At 44.0% G+C, this 19,020-nt stretch overlaps 1 protein-coding gene across 1 annotated transcript; it reads left to right on the top strand.

Moving 5' to 3' along the window:
- The first annotated feature begins 1,515 nt into the window (after positions 1-1,515).
- On the top strand, positions 1,516-18,417 carry LOC139387310 (dual specificity phosphatase 28). The gene is made up of 2 exons (XM_071133434.1): positions 1,516-2,298; positions 13,885-18,417. The coding sequence occupies exons 1-2, from the start codon at positions 1,939-1,941 to the stop codon at positions 13,999-14,001; spliced, it is 477 nt and encodes a 158-aa protein (XP_070989535.1). The 5' UTR covers positions 1,516-1,938; the 3' UTR covers positions 14,002-18,417.
- The last annotated feature ends 603 nt before the right edge of the window (positions 18,418-19,020 follow it).

Here is a 19,020-nt window from a genome sequence, read left to right as displayed (position 1 = left end):
CGTTTATTTTTTTGCTGAGTTTTATGTATGCATTATTAAAGTGACTGGTGTTCCATTTATTAAAGTGGCCAATGATTTCAAGTCTGTATGTAGGCAGCAGCCTCTCTGTGCTAGTGATGGCTGTTTAACAGTCTGATGGCCTTGAGATAGAAGCTGTTTCCCAGCTTTGATGCACTTGTACTGACTTCGCCTTCTGGATGGTAGCGGGGTGAACAGGCAGTGGCTCGGTGGTTTTTGTCCTTGATGGTCTTTTTGGCATTCCTGTGACATCGGGTGCTGTAGGTGTCCTGGAGGGCAGGTAGTTTGTTCCCGATTAAGCGTTGGCAAGCCAAATCTCTTCAGCCTCATGAGGTTGAAGAGGTGCTGTTGCGCCTTCTTCACCACACTGTCTCTTTGAAGATATAATTTTACAGTGCTTGGTTACTAGCCTCTTCATTCATCTCTTTCTCTCTCTCTCGCTCCCTCACTCAGCTAAATATGCCTACAGACAACTGAGATCAGTGCTTCTCTTTTCCTCTCTCTCTCGCCACACGTGTTGACCCATCAGACTCTTTGTGCATTTGGGTGGAAGTGTCTGGGAACTAAATTAAATCAAACACAACTGAGAACACACATTAACTTCATAGAACAGTGAAAACACTTGTCTCTCACAGGAAACAGTTTTATGTGTAGGGCAGACTAAAACAACTGACACACATACAGATATATAGAGGTTGAGATGTGCGTGTCCTAGTGAAAGGAGAGGAAGGTTATGTTTTTCGGGACGTTCTTCCTCAGAGGGTGCAGCAGGCTAGAGCCCTCACACACTAACCCCTTCAGAGAGGACAGAGGATACAACACAGTCCGCCTTCTCACTTCAGACAGACACAGACAGACAGACAGACAGACAGACAGACAGATAAATACTGTAAGCTATGGATGGGCTTGAGTAGGCATCAGGCAATTGCTGAGTCAGTCAGAGTTTCACCTCCAAAGTCTAGTGATGATGAAGCAGGAGGATAGGATGGTGGTGACACAGCAAACAGGACAGCTGCACAGACTGGCACCAAGTCTGTGTGTGTCCATGTCTCTGAATCAATGTGATTCTGATTAGTTCATAGGATATCAGTGAATTTATGATTGTGGAATACTGGTGTGTTTATGGTCATAATGAATTGAATTATTCATGTGTTTTCCATCATGCATAACCAGCTTCAAATGTGTGCTTTTTTGTATAGTTCATATCCCCCACTGTGTGAATTTATACTCTTTTAATATATATAATTCAATCTCCTCTCTGATCTACTCTTCAGATGTGTGTGTGTTGTGCATATGTGTGGGTGCACACTGCATGACCACTACACTAAAAAAAGTGATCACCTACTCTATTAAATCTACCCGCAGCTCATCACATAGAATATGAATCACTGTGGATCCTTTGAACGTGAACTAAACTGGTGTTAGGACCCAGGGAGTGCCTGACCGTGGACCTGCCTACCCCCTACAATAAATATAGCTTGCTATTAGGACAGAGTCAGATGGCCAGAGCTGACCGACATGACAACCCCCACATGCCATAGCCTGAAGGAGAGACAGTTTCCCTATGAAGAGTGTGTGTTGCAGTGAGAGAGCAAGTGCGTAGATGGTTTTAGTGAGTGTATGTATGTTTGTGGAATTGATGAATGTCACTGGAAGTGTGATTGGATGTGTTTATATTGTCATTGGGGGGTGCACGAGAAAAGTGTGAATCTACTTGTGTGCAGTGTGTAGGCTACTGTTATTTATTTGTGTGTGTAGTGTGAAAAAGATACAAGTCAAAAGTGTTGTACACAAGTGCATGTATGTATGTGAAATAGGAGAAAGGAAAGTTGACCTTGGTGTGAGTGAGTGTGTGAGCGCAGCGCAGGCTTAGTTAGCAAAGGTCGACGTGTCACCAGGGTCAAAGGTCATCCGTCAAAGATGCTCCAGCCGCAGCTCCAGCTGTGCAAGGTCACCAACGCGCTGTTCATCAGTAACGCACGCTCGGCCTGCACTGACGACCTCATCCAGCAGGAGGCAGTGACGCTGTGCATCAACGTGTCCAAGCAGCAGCCCTTCCCCGAGTCGTCACGCATCGCTGCGCTGCGTGTGCCCGTCTACGACGACCCCACTGAGGACCTGTACCGCTACTTCGATAGCTGTGCAGACGCTATCCGGGACGAGGCATCCAAGGGAGGCCACACCGTCGTCTATTGCAAGAACGGCCGCAGCCGCTCAGCCACCATCTGCGTGGCGTACCTCATGAAGTACCGCAAGCTCTCATTGGCTGAGGCGTTTACGGTAGGTAACAAAAAGAGGGAGGGAGGAGAGGATGGGAGTGATGGGTTAAAGATGGCTTTTGGTCTAACTGTCATTTTAATGTAATTGTTCTTCTTTCCAGGGCTAGATGGTTACTAGCTCTGTCAATTCACAAAGTGAATCCTCAAAATCCTAATTGACAATAACTGGGACTTTTCCATTGACCTCCTGAATAGACTGAATTTAAATTGAATTCACCCAAACTCAGCCTCTAATGCAAAGTAGAATAATCAACTGATTATCTGTCTATCTTTGTTTTTCTGGTTGTAAAAGTATGAGTGCATCTCACACTCAAACGCCTCAGCATTCTTCAGTTCGCCTGGCACCTAGCTGAACTCTGCTAGGCGAACCGAACCGAAGTGGTCTGGCATGCTCCCCTAAAAGACTTTCACATGAACAACGAGAAAAAAAGGGTCAATGGTACTGTTTGTCCATTTTGAGATGCCGTAGCCAGTATACGCTTCCTCAAAATAGTCAGAATTCATTTATAAGATAACTCAAGAAAAGTGACATACATGTTTTAAGTTTTTGCTGAGGAGATCTTAGTTGCGCAATTTTAAATGTTTGGTGCATTATTTGTCAATGAAAAATGTGCATGAAAATGACTCGTCTCTCATTGAATGACAACAAATACTTTATTGAAGAATCCCTACTGTTGACCAATCACAGATGAAGGGGCATAGACTTCGGCTACAGACTTTGGCTTGCCTAGAGAAAAAATGTGTGCCCAAACAGCTGAAAAAACCCTTGACCGAAGTCAAAAACGAACAATATACACTACCGGTCAAAAGTTTGGACACACCTACTCATTCCAAGGTATTTTCTTCATTTTTACTATTTCCTAAATTGTAAAATAATAGTGAAGACATCAAATCTATAAAATAACACATATGGAATCATGTAGTAGTTGATGACAGCTTTGCACACTCTTGGCATTCTCTCAACAAGCTTCATGAGGTAGTCACTGGAATGCATTTCAATTAACAGGTGTGCCTTGTTAAAAGTTAATTAGTGGAATTTCTTTCCTTAATGCGTTTGAGCACATCAGTTGTGTTATGACAAGGTAGGGATGGTATGCAGAACACTTTAATAATGTCTACATGTCTTGCATTACCCATCTCATATGTATATACTGTATCCTATACAGTAGGTATATTATTCTACGACATTGCTCGTCCATATATTTGTATATTCTTAATTCCATTCCTTTACTAGATTTGTGTGTATTGGGTATATGTTGTGTAATTATTAGATATTACTTGTTAGACATTACTGCACTGTCGAAGCTAGAAGCACAAGCACTTCGCTACACCAGCAATAACATCTGCTAAACACGTGTATGTGACCAATAAAATTTGATTTGATTACAGACAGGGTTGGGGAGTAACAGATTACATCTAAAAAATTGTAATCGGATCACAGATACTTTTGAAAAACTTGATGATTACTTCAAGTATTACTTTTCAATTCAGAAAGGATGTTTGCAAAAGAAATCCTTGACAGTTCTCTGTTTTCTCAATGACATTCAAATCAGCATTTAAAAAAGGCGCAAGTTTAAGTTTGTTCCACTTGAGTGAGTCTGACCACAAGTCAGAGACCACTATGATGACACACCAAATGGGTTTTATGGATCGTGGGAAAAGAGAAGGAATAGGTTTTTGTAGGCTACAGTCCAAGCTATGTCTTCCAATGGTGTGACTACTGTCGGCATCCAAAGATTATCCAATTTAAATATACGTTTGGAGGTAAGGATGACAAGTGAGGTCTACTGCGATACGGATATCACAAATTATTCAAATCTACATTGCACATTGATGTGAATCACACTGCTGCCTTCTCATTTAGCTATTTGCGCATTATGGATTGTGGTTGTTGTGGATAGCTGTTCATAAATCTAAATGTGTATTTGAACCCAATAATGGTTGAATTCAAGAAGTGTTAACTGCCTATCAATCATTGCTTTTTAAAATCAGTGGACAGCCGGTGAAAAATGCGCTCTTGCAACGGATCCCAGTCTATGGAATAAAAGTGGGGCTTTTATAGCTCAAACTAATTCCTGCTGATAAAAACAATCCATAGGCCTAATGGACACATGCTCAAACTCACACACGTTTGATAGACTTAAAGGGGCAATCTGTAGTTGCTACATCCATTTTTGGATTTATGGAGAAAATAGTAAAAAATATATAGAGAAAAATATATATATTTACAGTACCAGTCAAAAAGTTTGGACACACCTACTCATTCAAAGGTTTTTCTTTATTTTTACTATTTTCTACATTGTAGAATACTAGTGAAGACATCAACACGTTGAAATAACCCATATGGAATCATGTAGTAACCAAAAAAGTGTTAAACAAATCAAAATATATAAATATATTTTTATATTCTTCAAAGTAGACACCCTTTTCCTTGATGACAGCTTTGCACACTCTTAGCATTCTCTGAACCAGCTTCACCTGGAATGCTTTTCCAACAGTCTGGAAGGAGTTCCGTCATATGCTGAGCACTTGTTGGCTGCTTTTCCTTCACTCTGCAGTTCAACTCATCCCAAACCATCTCAGTTGGGTTGAGGTCGGGTGATTGTGGAGGCCAGGTCATCTGATGCAGCACTCCATCACTCCCCTTCTTGATCAGATAGGCCTTACACAGCCTGGAGGTGATGTAATAATGAAACTGCCGATTCAAGTCTTGACTGTTGGGTCGAGAGCCTACCCTTTACAGACCATGCTGTTGCTTAAATACCTGATAAATACCTGATACCAAGATTGCTCAGTCATAGCTGGGGGCACCATAAGCCACTTTGGGTTCATCCTCTGGTCTATTAAATAAAACAACCCTTTGGTGAATAAATATAACAATCTTGGGATTAAAAAATAAATAAAAACAATATAGGACAAAACACACATCACAAGAGAAACAATACACTCCTTAATTTTTCACTCAATACATATCATATATCATATACCATATGTCATGGTGTGTAAACTTAAATCCAAAAAACCTCAAGATGGGTAATTCCCCATTTTGACACATGACTCACCATAGTGACTGTAAAAACAACACTATTGGTTAAGAAATAAAACAAAAAAAATTAAAATAACAAAATATAATTAGAATCACTACCCATAATAACTCCATAATGTACTGGGGCGGTGAGTCGTAAGCAGGTGCAATGTTTTAATAAAACAACAAAACCAAGAACACGACACTAACATAAGGCAGAATGCTGATACACAATAATAATACCAATGAGATGAAGGTTATGGAGTCCAGGTGTGAATCATAATGATTAACAGGTATGTGTAATGATGAGTGCCAGGTGTGCGTAATGATGAATCCCAGGACCGGTGGTTAGTACTTTGGTGACGTTGTATGCCGGGATGGGAGGAGCAGGAGCAAACGTGACAGTACCCCCCCCCCCCCCCCCCCCCCCCCCCGACGTGTGACACTCTAGCCTCAGGACGCCGCCTACAAGGGGGACGACCCTAAGGATGAGCAGCGGGTCAGTCCGGATGGCGAGGGTGGAAATCACAGATGTTGTTGGGATCCTCTGGAACATACTGCCCTACCAGTCCACCAGATACTGGAGCTGACCCCCACGACGTCGGGAGTCCAGTAGGGATCTAGCAGCTTACACCCCCCCCCCCCCCCCCCCCCGATTTCCAGGGGGGGGTGGAGGTGTGTCGTGGGGACCAACTTCAGCTAGGGGACCAGGAACCACCGGCCTGAAAAGGGAGACATGAAAAGAGAGTGAGATACGGTAGTGACTGGGTAATTTTATCCTGTATGTCACCTCATTGACCCTTGTACAGACCCACAACCGTGGGGTTCAGTTTCTTGCAGGGCATGCGAAGTGGGAGGTTCCTGTTAGAGAGTCAGAGGTGATCCCCAGGATGGAACACAGGGGCCTCAATGTGGTGACGGTCTGCCTGTTCCTTCTGACTATGGACGGCGCGCTGGAGTCTCATCTACCGCAGGAGCCGTGGTCTGGCCCGGCGTCCACGGGGCCAGGGCCGGCTGGAAACCCAAAACTCACTGGAAGGGATCAACCCAGTGGAGTGATGTAGAGAGTTCTGTGTGTACTCTGCCCAAGGAAGGAAACGTGCACACTCACCCTGCCAGTCCTAACAGTGACTCCTCAGGAACCTCTCTAGCTCCTGATTCATCCTCGCAACCTGCCCGTTAGACTGAGGTCGATACCCAGATGTGAGGCTAACCGTGACCGTGAGCTTCTCCAAGAAGGCCCTCCATACTCGGATGTGGATTGGGGGCCATGGTCCGAGACGATGTCCTCCGAAGGCCATGATGCCAGAATACCTACTGGAAGAGTGCCTCAGCGACCTGGAGAGCAGTGGGAAGACCATGAAGAGAGATGAAAAGACATGACTTGGAAAATCTATCCACTACCACCAGAATGGTGTTGAAACCATCAGAAGGGGGAAGATCAGTAACAAAGTCAATGGATAGATGAAACCAAGGTCGCTGAAGCACGGGAAGCAGCAGGAGTTTCCCTGCTGGAGCATTCCGGGCGGGACTTGGTTTGATCACACGCGTAACAGGAGTTGACATACCGTGTAACATCCTGCACCAAGGTGGGCCACCAGTATTTCTCAGTGAGAATGAATGGTGTGACAAATACTTGATGTCCAGCGATGACAGCTGTGTGTGCCCAGGTCAGCAGCCAATCCCTTATCCTGTGGGAACATAGATGCGCGCGGTTGTACAATTCCGAAGTGCGGGCTCCCTATCTAGAGCCTGGTGAATGTCCACATCCCTAACCACTAGACCCACGACTCGTGAGGATGATCTTCCAGGTTGGTCAAGAAGATCAGGATGTCATCAATGTACACAATCACCTGATGTTCGAGCATGTCCCTGAACACCTTGTTGACGAATGCCTGGAACACTGACGGTGCATTGGCTAAGACAAAGGGCATAACCAAGTACTCGTTCCACTCATCCTCCTCCCGAACACGAATAAGACTGTAGGCACTCCGCAGGTCCAGTTTGGTGAGGAACCGTGCCCCACAGAGATGCTCGATGGCAGACAGCACCAGGGGGAGAGGGTACCGATACTTTGTGGTGATGCCATTGAGTCCATGGTAATCGATGCAAGGGCGTAATCTTCCCTCCTTCTTGGCCATGAAGAAGAATCTAGCCGACGCAGGGGACGTGGACCTGCGGATGAAACCCTGTTGAGGATCTCTTGAATGTAGTCCTCCATGGCCTGTGTCTCAGCCACCGACAGAGGGTAGATGCATCTGTGTGAAGGTCTAGCACGGGAAAACAGGTCAATGGCACAGTCCCAGGGGCGATGAGGAGGGAGACAGGTAGCGCGGATCTTGGAGAATACCTCCCTTAGATCCTGATATTCCTCCAGGATGTTGGGCTGGAGGGCAACCACAGGACTCTCAACCAACGTGGAACCACAGGGAACAGGGAAGCAGGTCCTCCGGCATTCAGGTGACAGTCAATAATTCTCATCCTCAACCATGAGATGGTAGGGTTATGGCGCTGAAGCCAAGGTAGGACGAAGATGATATTGTGAACTGGTGCACTGGTGATGAAGGGGATGTTTTCCTGGTGATTGGGCTCCATGGTGAGGGTGAATGGTTGGGTGATGTGTTTGATGGTTCCGGATCCTAGAGGCCGACAGTCAAATCAAATCAAATCAAATTTTATTTGTCACATACACATGGTTAGCAGATGTTAATGCGAGTGTAGCGAAATGTTTGTGCTTCTAGTTCCGACAATGCAGTAATAACCAACAAGTAATCTAGCTAACAATTCCAAAACTACTACCAAGTGTAAGGGGATAAAGAATATGTACATATGATAAAGAATATGGAGGTGATATGGTCCTTGACTAGTCTCTCAAAGCACTTCATGATGACGGAAGTCGTTTAGCTCAGTTACCTTAGCTGTTTTGGGAACAGGAACAATGGTGACCCTCTTGAAGCATGTGGGAACAACAGACTTGGATAGGGATTGATTGAATATGTCCGTAAACACACCAGCCAGCTGGTCTGTGCATGCTCTGAGGGCGCGGCTGTGGATGCCGTCTGGGCCTGCAGCCTTGCGAGGGTTGACACGTTTAAATGTTTTCCTCACGTCGGCTGCAGTGAAGGAGAGTCCGCATGTTTTAGTTGCGGGCCGTGTCAGTGGCACTGTATTATCCTCAAAGCGGGCAAAAAAGTTATTTAGTCTGCCTGGGAGCAAGACATCCTGGTCCGTGACAGGGCTGGTTTTCTTTTTGTAATCCGTGATTGACTGCAGACCCTGCCACATACCTCTTGTGTCTGGGCCATTGACTTGAGATTCTACTTTGTCTCTATACTGACGCTTAGTTTGTTTGATTGCCTTGCGGAGGGAATAGTTACACTGTTTGTATTCGGTCATGTTTCCGGTCACCTTGCCCTGATTAAAAGCAGTGGTTCAAGCTTTCAGTTTCACGCGAATGCTGCCATCAATCCACGGTTTCTGGTTTGGGAATGTTTTAATCGTTGCTATGGGAACGACATCTTCAACGCACGTTCCAATGAACTCGCTCACCGAATCAGCGTATTCGTCAATGTTGTTGTCTGACGCAATACGAAACATATCCCAGTCCACGTGATGGAAGCAGTCTTGGAGTGTGGAATCAGATTGGTCGGACCAGCGTTGAACAGACCTCAACACGGGAGCTTCTTGTTTTAGTTTCTGTCTGTAGGCAGGGATCAACAAAATGGAGTCGTGGTCAGCTTTTCCGAAAGGAGGGCGGGGCAGGGCCTTATATGCGTCGCGGAAGTTAGAATAGCAGTGATCCAAGGTTTTTCCAGCCCTGGTCTTGTTTTCAGATTAGTCTTGTTAAAATCCCCAGCTACAATGACTGCAGCCTCCGGATAAATGGATTCCAGTTTGCAAAGAGTCAAATAAAGTTTGTTCAGAGCCATCGATGTGTCTGCTTGGGGGGGAATATATACGGCTGTGATTATAATCGAAGAGAATTCCCTTGGTAGATAATGCGGTCGACATTTGATTGTGAGGAATTCTAAATCAGGTGAACAGAAGGACTTGAGTACCTGTATGTTGTTATGATCACACCACATCACGTTAACCATGAAGCATATGCCCCCGCCCCTCTTCTTACCAGAAAGATGTTTGTTTCTGTCTGCGCGATGCGTGGAGAAACCAGTTGGCTGCACCGACTCCGATAGCGTCTCTCCAGTGAGCCATGTTTCCGTGAAGCAAAGAACGTTACAGTCTCTGATGTCCCTCTGGAATGCTACCCTTGCTCGGATTTCATCAACCTTGTTGTCAAGAGACTGGACATTGGCGAGAAGAATGCTAGGGAGTGGTGCACGATGTGCCCGTCTCCGGAGTTTGACCAGAAGACCGCTCCGTTTCCCCCTTTTATGAAGTCGTTTTTTTGGGTCGCCGGCTGGGATCCATTCCGTTGTCCTGGGTGAAAGGCAGAACACAGGATCCGCTTCGCGAAAGTCATAGTCTTGGTCGTACTGATGGTGAGTTGATGCTGCTCTTATGTTCAGTAGTTCTTCTCGACTGTATGTAATGAAACCTAAGATGACCTGGGGTACCAATGTAAGAAATAACACGTAAAAAAAACAAACTGCATAGTTTCCTAGGAACGCGAAGCGAGGCGGCCATCTCTGTCGGCGCCGGAAGTCGAGATCTTGAACCGGAAAAGGAGAGGAGAGCGGGTAGGTAGTAATATTGAGAGAGGAGGCAAGAGTCTGATCCATAAAGTTCCCCGCAGCGCCAAAATCCACTAAAGCTGTAGACACAGTCAGCCAGAGTGATGGGTACTAAAAAGAGTCTAACAGGACGAGCAGTAGATGGAATATTTACTCCTGATCCAGGGGATGTAACATCACGTGACCCTCCCCCTGCCCTAGTGGATCCCAGATTCTGAAGTAACGGATACCATTGGCGCTTGTGCCCTCCCTGGCCACAGTACAGACAGAGCCCCAGCTGTATCCATCTGCGTTGTTCCACTGCAGGAAGACGTGTGACCCCTACCTCCATGGGTTCAGGCTCTGATCCCGAACACTTTCCGAAAGCGGGAGAGAAGCAATGAAGATGCCGACGCTCCCGGAGGAGGTTATCCAGACAGATGGCCATCGCAATGAGTGCGTCCAGGGCGAGGTTGTTATCTCGGCAGGCCAGTTCCATCTGGACGTCCTCGCGCAGACCTCTTCTAAATAACATGCTGAGCGCCAGCTCATTCCAGCCACTGGAAACTGCTACCATCCAGAAGGTAAGCGCATACTCAGCAGCTGTCTGATTCCCCTGCTGAAGCAGACGCTCACATCCCGCGGGTGATCGAAAATAAATTTAAACAGAGCCATGAAACCCTCACAAGACTCAGTCTCTCTCCCAGATGACCATAGACAATTCTAATGCCCGCCCAGTCAGCAGAGAAATCGCCGTGGCAACCTTAGACCTTTCGGTGGTGGGGACTCCCATCTGATGTGCAAAATAGAGGGAGCACTGGAGGAGGAAGTCAGGGCATTTGGATGGTGTCCTGTCATATTTCTCCGGGAGGGATAGACGGGCATTGCTGACCTGAGCGGGTTGCTGGATGGGCTGGTGTGCTGACTCATTGGGTAGACTGTCTCTAGAATATTCTTTGCTGTTGAGACGTTGTAGACTACGGGGATCTTCCATGGCCATCCCAGTTGAGCCAGCTGATCATGGTGTTGACGAAGAAGGTAACCTTGTTCATCAATCGTCTGTCCTGCTGCTTCCATATTTTGAGTTGGTATTCTGTAATGATGGGGCAGTGAGTCGGAAGCATGTGCAGAGTAAATGTTTTAATAAAACAACAAAATCAAGAATACGACACTAACATAAGGCAGAACGCTGATACACAAGAACAGCACCAACTGGTGAGTGAACATGGCAGAGTGACATATAAAGAGGAGGAGATGAAGGTAATGGAGTTCAGGTGTGAATCATAATGATTAATAAGTGTGCGTAATGATGAGTCCCAGGTGTGCGTAATGATGAATCTCAGGATCGATGGTTAGTGCTCTGGCAACGTCGTAGGCCGGAGGGGAGGAGCAGGAGCAGACGTGACACATAAAGAAAAACTTGGACCCATAAGGGATAGAAAAATAGACTAGAGACATGGTCCGAATTACATATAGAACAATTAATTATAACCTCCTTCGTAATTATCATCAGTACAAATTACCTTAAATTCATCATCCAACATCTTTTGGCTTTCCAGTGAGAATGATCAAACCACACTAGAAAGTCAGGACAGAGGTCATTCAAACCCTTTAAATAAGTGTTTCTTACTACATTAGACTAATTCATGAAAAACAATAAAACATTTCATACATTTTGTATCCCAGGTTTGCAGTAAGTTTACAGTACATTTCTTATTAAAAGAATTCACATGCGGTCAATTAAAACTCTGAAAAAAACCTTCAGGAAATTCCATTTGTCTGCCCTTTTAAGATACCTTGGCACTAACCCATATTTATAACTAGTAAGTTGTGTGCCTGCTGGTGTGTGTGTGGTAAAACATATGGCAAAAAAAATGGCCAGGCCTTATTTATTTGGTAATTTACAGCCTAATCCAGATACCTTTATACTAACGACACTGCAGAATTTAACTCACTGCTCTCTCCCAAAAACCATAGCCTTGGGAAATGTTTCAAAGAGAGAGAAAAAAAATGACTGCCCCCATTCTCCTGGAAAAAAAGTGTCAATTTATTTAGCATAAGGAATCAGGGATATTTGATCCCAGGCATCTATTAAAAAGTTGTTTGAGACGTGATCTCCTACTGTCAGGGATCTCGTCCTCCTCTTCTGAGGAGGAGTAGCGAGAAGGATCGGAGAACCAAAACGCAGCGTGGTAAGTGTCCATAATTTAATGAAGCAAAATGAACACTGAACAAAACCAATAAACAACAAACGAACAGTCCCGTAAGGTGAATGACAAACACTAAACAGGAAATAAACACCCACCAAACCCAGGTGGGAAAAGGCTACCTAAGTATGATTCTCAATCAGAGACAACTAACGACACCTGCCTCTGATTGAGAACCATACTAGGCCAAACACAAAAACCAACATAGAAAAACAAACAGACTGCCCACCCCAACTCACACCCTGACCATAAAACAAAGACAAAACAAAGGAACTAAGGTCAGAACATGACACCTACGTCTCCCTTAACATAAAGACCGTAATCTCTATGAACCACTATTGATCTAACTGAGGCCATACACCGCTATGTACCATTTCCCTGTCCTGCTGCTTTCAAGAGGATTTGTTGCTTCTCTTTTGAAAAGATGCTACGGCTTGCATCGCAGCATCCCCCCCAAATGCAGCGGGCACAGTAGTCAACCCTCTTTAATGTTTTTGTTCACTGTCATACATCGTAAGGTTTAGAAAATAAAAGAAACCAAACCATGATTATTCTCTCCTTACTAGAAGACAATGCGCCAAATGTTTAAAATACATCAGCAAATTCATAAGGCAAAAACACATTTCGGTGGGCACAGCCTCTTACCACCCAAAACGTCGATACATTGCTGTTGTAGCCTTGTTTTATCATGGTCACAGCTCTATTGCAATTGCCTACCCGCTATTATCAGAATTCATTAGATTTAGGCAACTGTCTCTCCTGAGTAGGCTACAAGTAAGAAAACAAACACTTGCAATTGTTTACAAGCATGATTCAGTGATTCAAATACGACTCCATTCTCACAAGGTTATTCCCGCAGACCATTTAGGCCACACAACGTATTACATCGGAATCACCTCGCTATTAAATTAGCCTTTCAATTATAGTCAAAACAAACTGTTCACAGGGAGGCCACTTTAATATGTTATCTCTTATCCACTGTCCTTGATTCTCACAAGGATTATTCAACCCCAAAATCTGCCAAGGAGCTAAGATGATCTTGATCCAACTCTCATAATACTTTTATATAATATAATATATATATATATATATATATATATATATAATATAATACTTTTCTTGCCTCACACCAAAGCTAACTGGCGAAAGTTGGCTATCTTGCTAGCTAAGGCTACTTCCAGACACAAACAAGAGAATATGTCTTCACTCTCCATTCTACTCATCTAGCAGAGCTGGCTAGTCTTTTTTCATGTCTTCACTATTTTTCATTGATGTCTTCACTATTATTTCATATTGTAGAAAATAGTAAAGATAAATAAAATAAAGAAAAATCCTTGAATGAGTAGGTGTGTCCAAACTTTTGACTGGTACTGTATGCACAAACTCTGCACAAAGCATGCAGAAGCCTCTAGTCTCCTGTCCTCGTCTCCTGTCTTTCATCTTCAATGATCTCTTAATGAACCACAGCTGAGTAAAAGCTATATCAAGGATGCTTACCAAGACTTTGCTTGCTTGAAATACCTGCCCAGTTCTTTAATGTCATTGCATCAGGAGGAGAGGAAGTCATATTAGAGTATTGAGATGCACCCAATGTGTTGCGTGTTTCAGGTACAGTATGTGTGTACCAGGGCTGATCAGGTAACTGATTACCATTATACACTCCTTTTCTTCACCTTCTTCTCCAGAAAGTGAGGACTTCACGCTCAGTGGTGGACCCCAACTCGGGATTCTGGGCCCAGCTGGAAAGATATGAGCAAGAGCTGAAAAAGAGGCAGGGGGAGGTGGACAACGCCCCAACCTAATGTTGTGCCAAATTCCTCACCCTCTAGGACCCTGCAGCTCTCCACCGTAAACCGACCATCCTGAAACTCTTTGGGCCAGTTTCCCGGACACAGATTAAGCCTAATCCTAGATTAAAAACCATGGTCAATGGAACATCTCCGTTTTAAATTCAGGACTAGGTTTAATGATACATGAGTTTTACATAGCATTTCTAAAGGACATCTATGTCTGGGAAACTAGCATTGTATCTAAAGACCAGCCTCCGGTCTAGAGGAGCCCCCACCTCTGGAGATGGTAGAAGTTGCCCCTATAATCGCTGGGCCAGGGTCCGATATTTTCCATCCTCCTAATGGTTAAGGTTATGATTTTGGGTTGGGTAATCTGATCCTAGATCTGTGGTAGGCTAGGGGCTACTTCTACATCGAGCTCCACCTTGTTGGACCCTGGCCCCCTCTACCCCTTAGAGAAACAAAGAGAAGTGTTACTTTTTACCCTCAAAATGATGCTCCATTTGTTCATTACAAAGCCATTGCATTACAAAGCCACATGCTTTGTAATGCATTATAGATACATTACAAGTATGAATTTATATAACTTCTTATAAGAAGCCATATGGAGTACTTTTATCAAAAATATGTCTATGTGTATGTATTATTAATACATGTGTAGCCTTTAGGTATTTAAAAAGCCTGCTGAAAGGAGCAATGCACTGATATGAATGCTTATAGCAAGTCATATAATGGAAAAAAGGTATTATAATGCACAAGTGGGTGATAATAGACAATGTAAGTGCCATCATAATGCATTATGTACAGTTGGTTCATAAATCAACCCAATCTCTTAAATGATATGTCACAATAATGTATATTTCCATGGGGTTGCATAGAGAGTGTTACTCTGGCTCTATAGTCATTGACAGCACTTATGTACCCTTGTACAAACAATGAAGAGGCTGTTGCAGTGCCACCTTTAACCTCTAGAGGGAAGTATTACAATGGAATAGAGTCAAAAACATGACAAATCAGATGGGATGCTTTGTGAGATGTACTACCACAGACTTTTTGCGTTGAAATCTCTACAGCTCAGAAACGTTTCTCCTCTGCACATGAAATATTTATCTGAGCAATACTGAATCTTAACTCTGCAGGGATTTAACGAGTCTTAGCCAATAAACGTTCGTTATAGCAGCTAATGTAGAGCAGGTGCAATGACCTGTGCTCAGGTAATACAACACGTTACAATAGAGGGCTGCTATTGACTAGATAAAGCATCAAATCAAATCAAATTTTATTGGTCGCGTACACATATTTGGCAGATGTTATCGCGGGTGTAGCGAAATGCATATGTTCCTATCTCCAACAGTGCAGTAATACCTAACAATACAAAATACACGCAAATCCCAAAAATAAAAAGAAAGGAATATAGAAATATTAGAACAAGCAATGTCAGAGTCCTGAATATAAATATATATATATGTATATTATGGTGTGTATAGACATTATGGATGGTATATGAATAGAACATGTGTGTACAGCAGTAGTTATATAGGATGAGCCTTGCCTAGAAAGTATATACATATGAAGTGGGTAAAACAGTATGCAAACATTATTAAAGTGACCAGTGTTCAATTGCACATAGGGCAGTGTTCTTTAAGGTGCGGGGTTGAGTACTGGTTGGCAGCTGGCTAGTAGCAGTGACAAAAATTCAAGCCAGGATACTGGGTTTAAGCCAGCTAGTAGTGACGATTTAACAGTCTGATGGCCTGGAGAGAAAAGCAATTTTTCAGTATGATGCACAGTATGATGTACTGTCTCCGCCTTCTAGATGGTAGTGGGGTGAACATGCCGTTGATTGGGTGGCTGAGGTCCTTGATTACCTTTTTGGCCTTCCTGTGGCACAGGGTGCTGCACATGTCCTGGATGGCAGTGTGTCCCCAGTGATGTGTTTGGCTGACTGCACCACCCCATGGAGAGCCCTGTGGTTGTGGACGGTGCAGTTGCCGTACTGTACCAAGCGGTAATACATCTGGACAGGATGCTCTCAATGGTGCAGCTGTAGAAATTTGTGAGGGTCTTAGGGGCCAAGCCAAATTTGTTCAGCCTCTTGAGGTTGAAGAGGCGCTGTTGCACCTTCTTCACCACACTGTCTGTGTGGGTGGACCATTTCAGGTTGTCAGTGATGTGCACGCCAAGGAACTTGAAGCTTTTCACCCTCTCTGGTCGATGGATATGGATGGGGGCTTGCTCACTCTGCTGTCTGATCAGCTCCTTCTCTTTGTTGACATTGAGGGAGAGGTTCATTTTCCTGGAACCACTCAGCCAAGGCCCTCATCTCCTCCCTCTAAGCTGTTTAGTCATTGTTGGTAATCAGGCCTACCACTGTTGTGTCGTCTGCAAACTAGATGTTTGAGTTGGAGACTTGCATGGCCACGCAGTCATGGATGAACAGGGAGTACAGGAGGAGGCTGAGTACGTACCTTTGTGGAGCTCCCGTCTTGAGGATCAACTTAGCGAAGGTGTTGTTGACTACCTTCACCCCCTACCTGGGGTTGACCCGTCAGGAACTTCAGGACCCAGTTACACAGGGCGGGGTTCAGACCCAGGGCTCTGACCTTAGTGATGAGCTTGGAGGGCTCTATGGTGCTGAAGGCTGAGCCATAGTCAATATACAACATTCTTACATTTGTATTCCTCTTGTCCAGATGGGGTGCAGTGCGATGGTGATTGCGCCATCCATGGATCTGTTGAAGCGGTATGCAAATTGTAGTGGGTCTTTGGTGTTGGGTAAGTTGGAGGTGATATGATCCTTAACTAGCCTCTCAAAGCACTTCATGCGATAGAAGTGAGTGCTACATGGCGATAGTCATTTAGTTTAGTTACCTTTGCTTTCTCGGGTACAGGAACAATGGTGGATATAATGAAGCAAGTGGGGACGACAGATTGTTCTGAGGACGCGGCTATGATCATTTGTAGCTTTGAAGATGCATTAAATGTTGTTTTACTATATAAACACGTACAGTCATGTAAATGATGATATATACATATACAGTACCAGTCAAAAGTTTGGACACACCTACTGGGGGCTCCCAAGTGGAGCAGCAGTCTGACCCTGCTACCATCTAGAAGGAGGAGACAGTACAGGTGCATCAAAACTGGGATCGAGAGGTTGAAAGACAGCTTTTATCACCAGGCCATCAGACAGTTAAATAGTTATCACTTGCCGGCCTCTGCCCAGTAACCTGAATTGAACTTAGTCACTGTTACTAGCCGGCTACCACCAGGTACTCTACCCTGTACCTTAGAGACTGTTGCCCTATGTACATAGTCATTGGTCACCTCCCTGACCAAGGCCCTTCTCCCCGATTGATCAGTTTAGCCGGACGGCCAGCTCTAGGAAGAGTCTTGGTGGTTCCAAACTTCTTCCATTTAAGAATGATGGAGGCCACTGTGTTCTTGGGGACTTTCAATGCTGCACATTTTTTGGTACCCTTCCAGAGATCTGTGCCTCGACACAATCCTGTCTCGGAGCTCTAAAAAATGTCTAAAAACCTGTTTTCGCTTTGTCATTATGGGGTATTGTGTGTAGATTGCTGCTGATAATTTTTTTTAATCAATTTTAGAATAAGGCTGTAACATAACAAGATGTGAAAAAAGTATAGGGTTCTGAAGACTTTCCGAAGACACTGTGTATATGTATACATATATATATTCTGGACTCTGACATTGCTTGTTCTGATATTTCTTAATTTCTTTCATTACATTTTTTTCATTTGTTGTGTATGGTTTTGCATTGTTCGGTGTACTGCACTGTTGGTGCTAGAAACGTAAGCATTTTGCTGCACCTGCGATAAAATTGGCAAAGTATGTGTACGTGACCAATAAAGTTTGATTTGATTTGGCAGTTGGGGTTCTTATATGGCGCTTATATGGGTGCCCACCCTGGCGCCAGGGTGCCCTGATTTGTTATTGGGAGTGCATCCCAGCACCCATTTTATGTAAACCTGTCTGCAACCATGATCAGATGTTCCCCTTCCATGGTTATGGGGCAAGTGGTAGCAAAGCGGTTAGAGCATAGAGCCAGTAACTGAAAGGTCACTGGTTTAAATCCTCAAGCCAAAAAATCTGTCGACGTACCCTTAAGGAAGGCACTTTGCACTAATTGCTTCTGAATAAGACTGTCTGCTGAATGTATACATGGGGGACATCTTGGGTGCTTTCAGACATTTTCAACACTCTGTTCCCTTTGTCAGTTTTTGTTTAATGTTGTTCATTGCTATAGGTTCATCTATGACCTGTCTTTGGTGTTACATGATTTATGTTTAGATGCATTATGTGCCATGCGCTGCTTGTGTAGCCTAAAATATTTGAGACTTTACTGAAGCTATGTGTCTGACATGTTTAAGCCATAAAAAAAATCAAGACAAGAGAAAAGAAATCAACCATATGAAAATTGAGACTGCATATCTGTGAATTTCTAAAATAAATAGTTGTACAACTGTTTGTACAAGTGCTGGCCTTTAACTGTGATACTCTATGTGCTACAACAAGGTAGAAATAGCCAATAGAAAAAATACTTCTGTACGAACTAGGGCTGAATATTAGGCAACTACAATCCCTTTAAGAAAGTATATCACTGTAAATCTCATAGGAAAACCTTAACCCTTATCCTAACCCTAAACTTAACCCTTAACCTAACCCTAACCCTTACCCTTTACTCTAAACTTGTAACCCTAACCTTAGCAAGCAGTTGCTTATCAACAAATAGTTTAAAAAAAATAGTATGACCATCTGTAGATCATCTTTATGGGACTATCCAAATAAAGTGTGAATAGAATCTCTATCCTGGTGGTCTAGTGGTTAGGATTTGGTGCTTTCACCATTGCGGCCCGGGGTCAATTCCCGGTCGGGATGAATAGCTTTGGGCTCCCGAGTGGTGCAGCGGCCTATCTTAGTGCTAGAGGCATCACTGCAGATCCTGGTTTGATTCCAGGCTGTATCACAACTGGCTGTGATAGGGGGTCCCATAGTGCACAATTGGCC

The sequence above is a fragment of the Oncorhynchus clarkii genome, chromosome 28 (genome assembly GCF_045791955.1).
Source record: "Oncorhynchus clarkii lewisi isolate Uvic-CL-2024 chromosome 28, UVic_Ocla_1.0, whole genome shotgun sequence".
Classification (NCBI taxonomy): domain Eukaryota; kingdom Metazoa; phylum Chordata; class Actinopteri; order Salmoniformes; family Salmonidae; genus Oncorhynchus; species Oncorhynchus clarkii.
The sequence above is the reverse complement of the archived record's forward strand: the minus strand, read 5'-3'. Positions and strand labels throughout refer to the sequence as shown.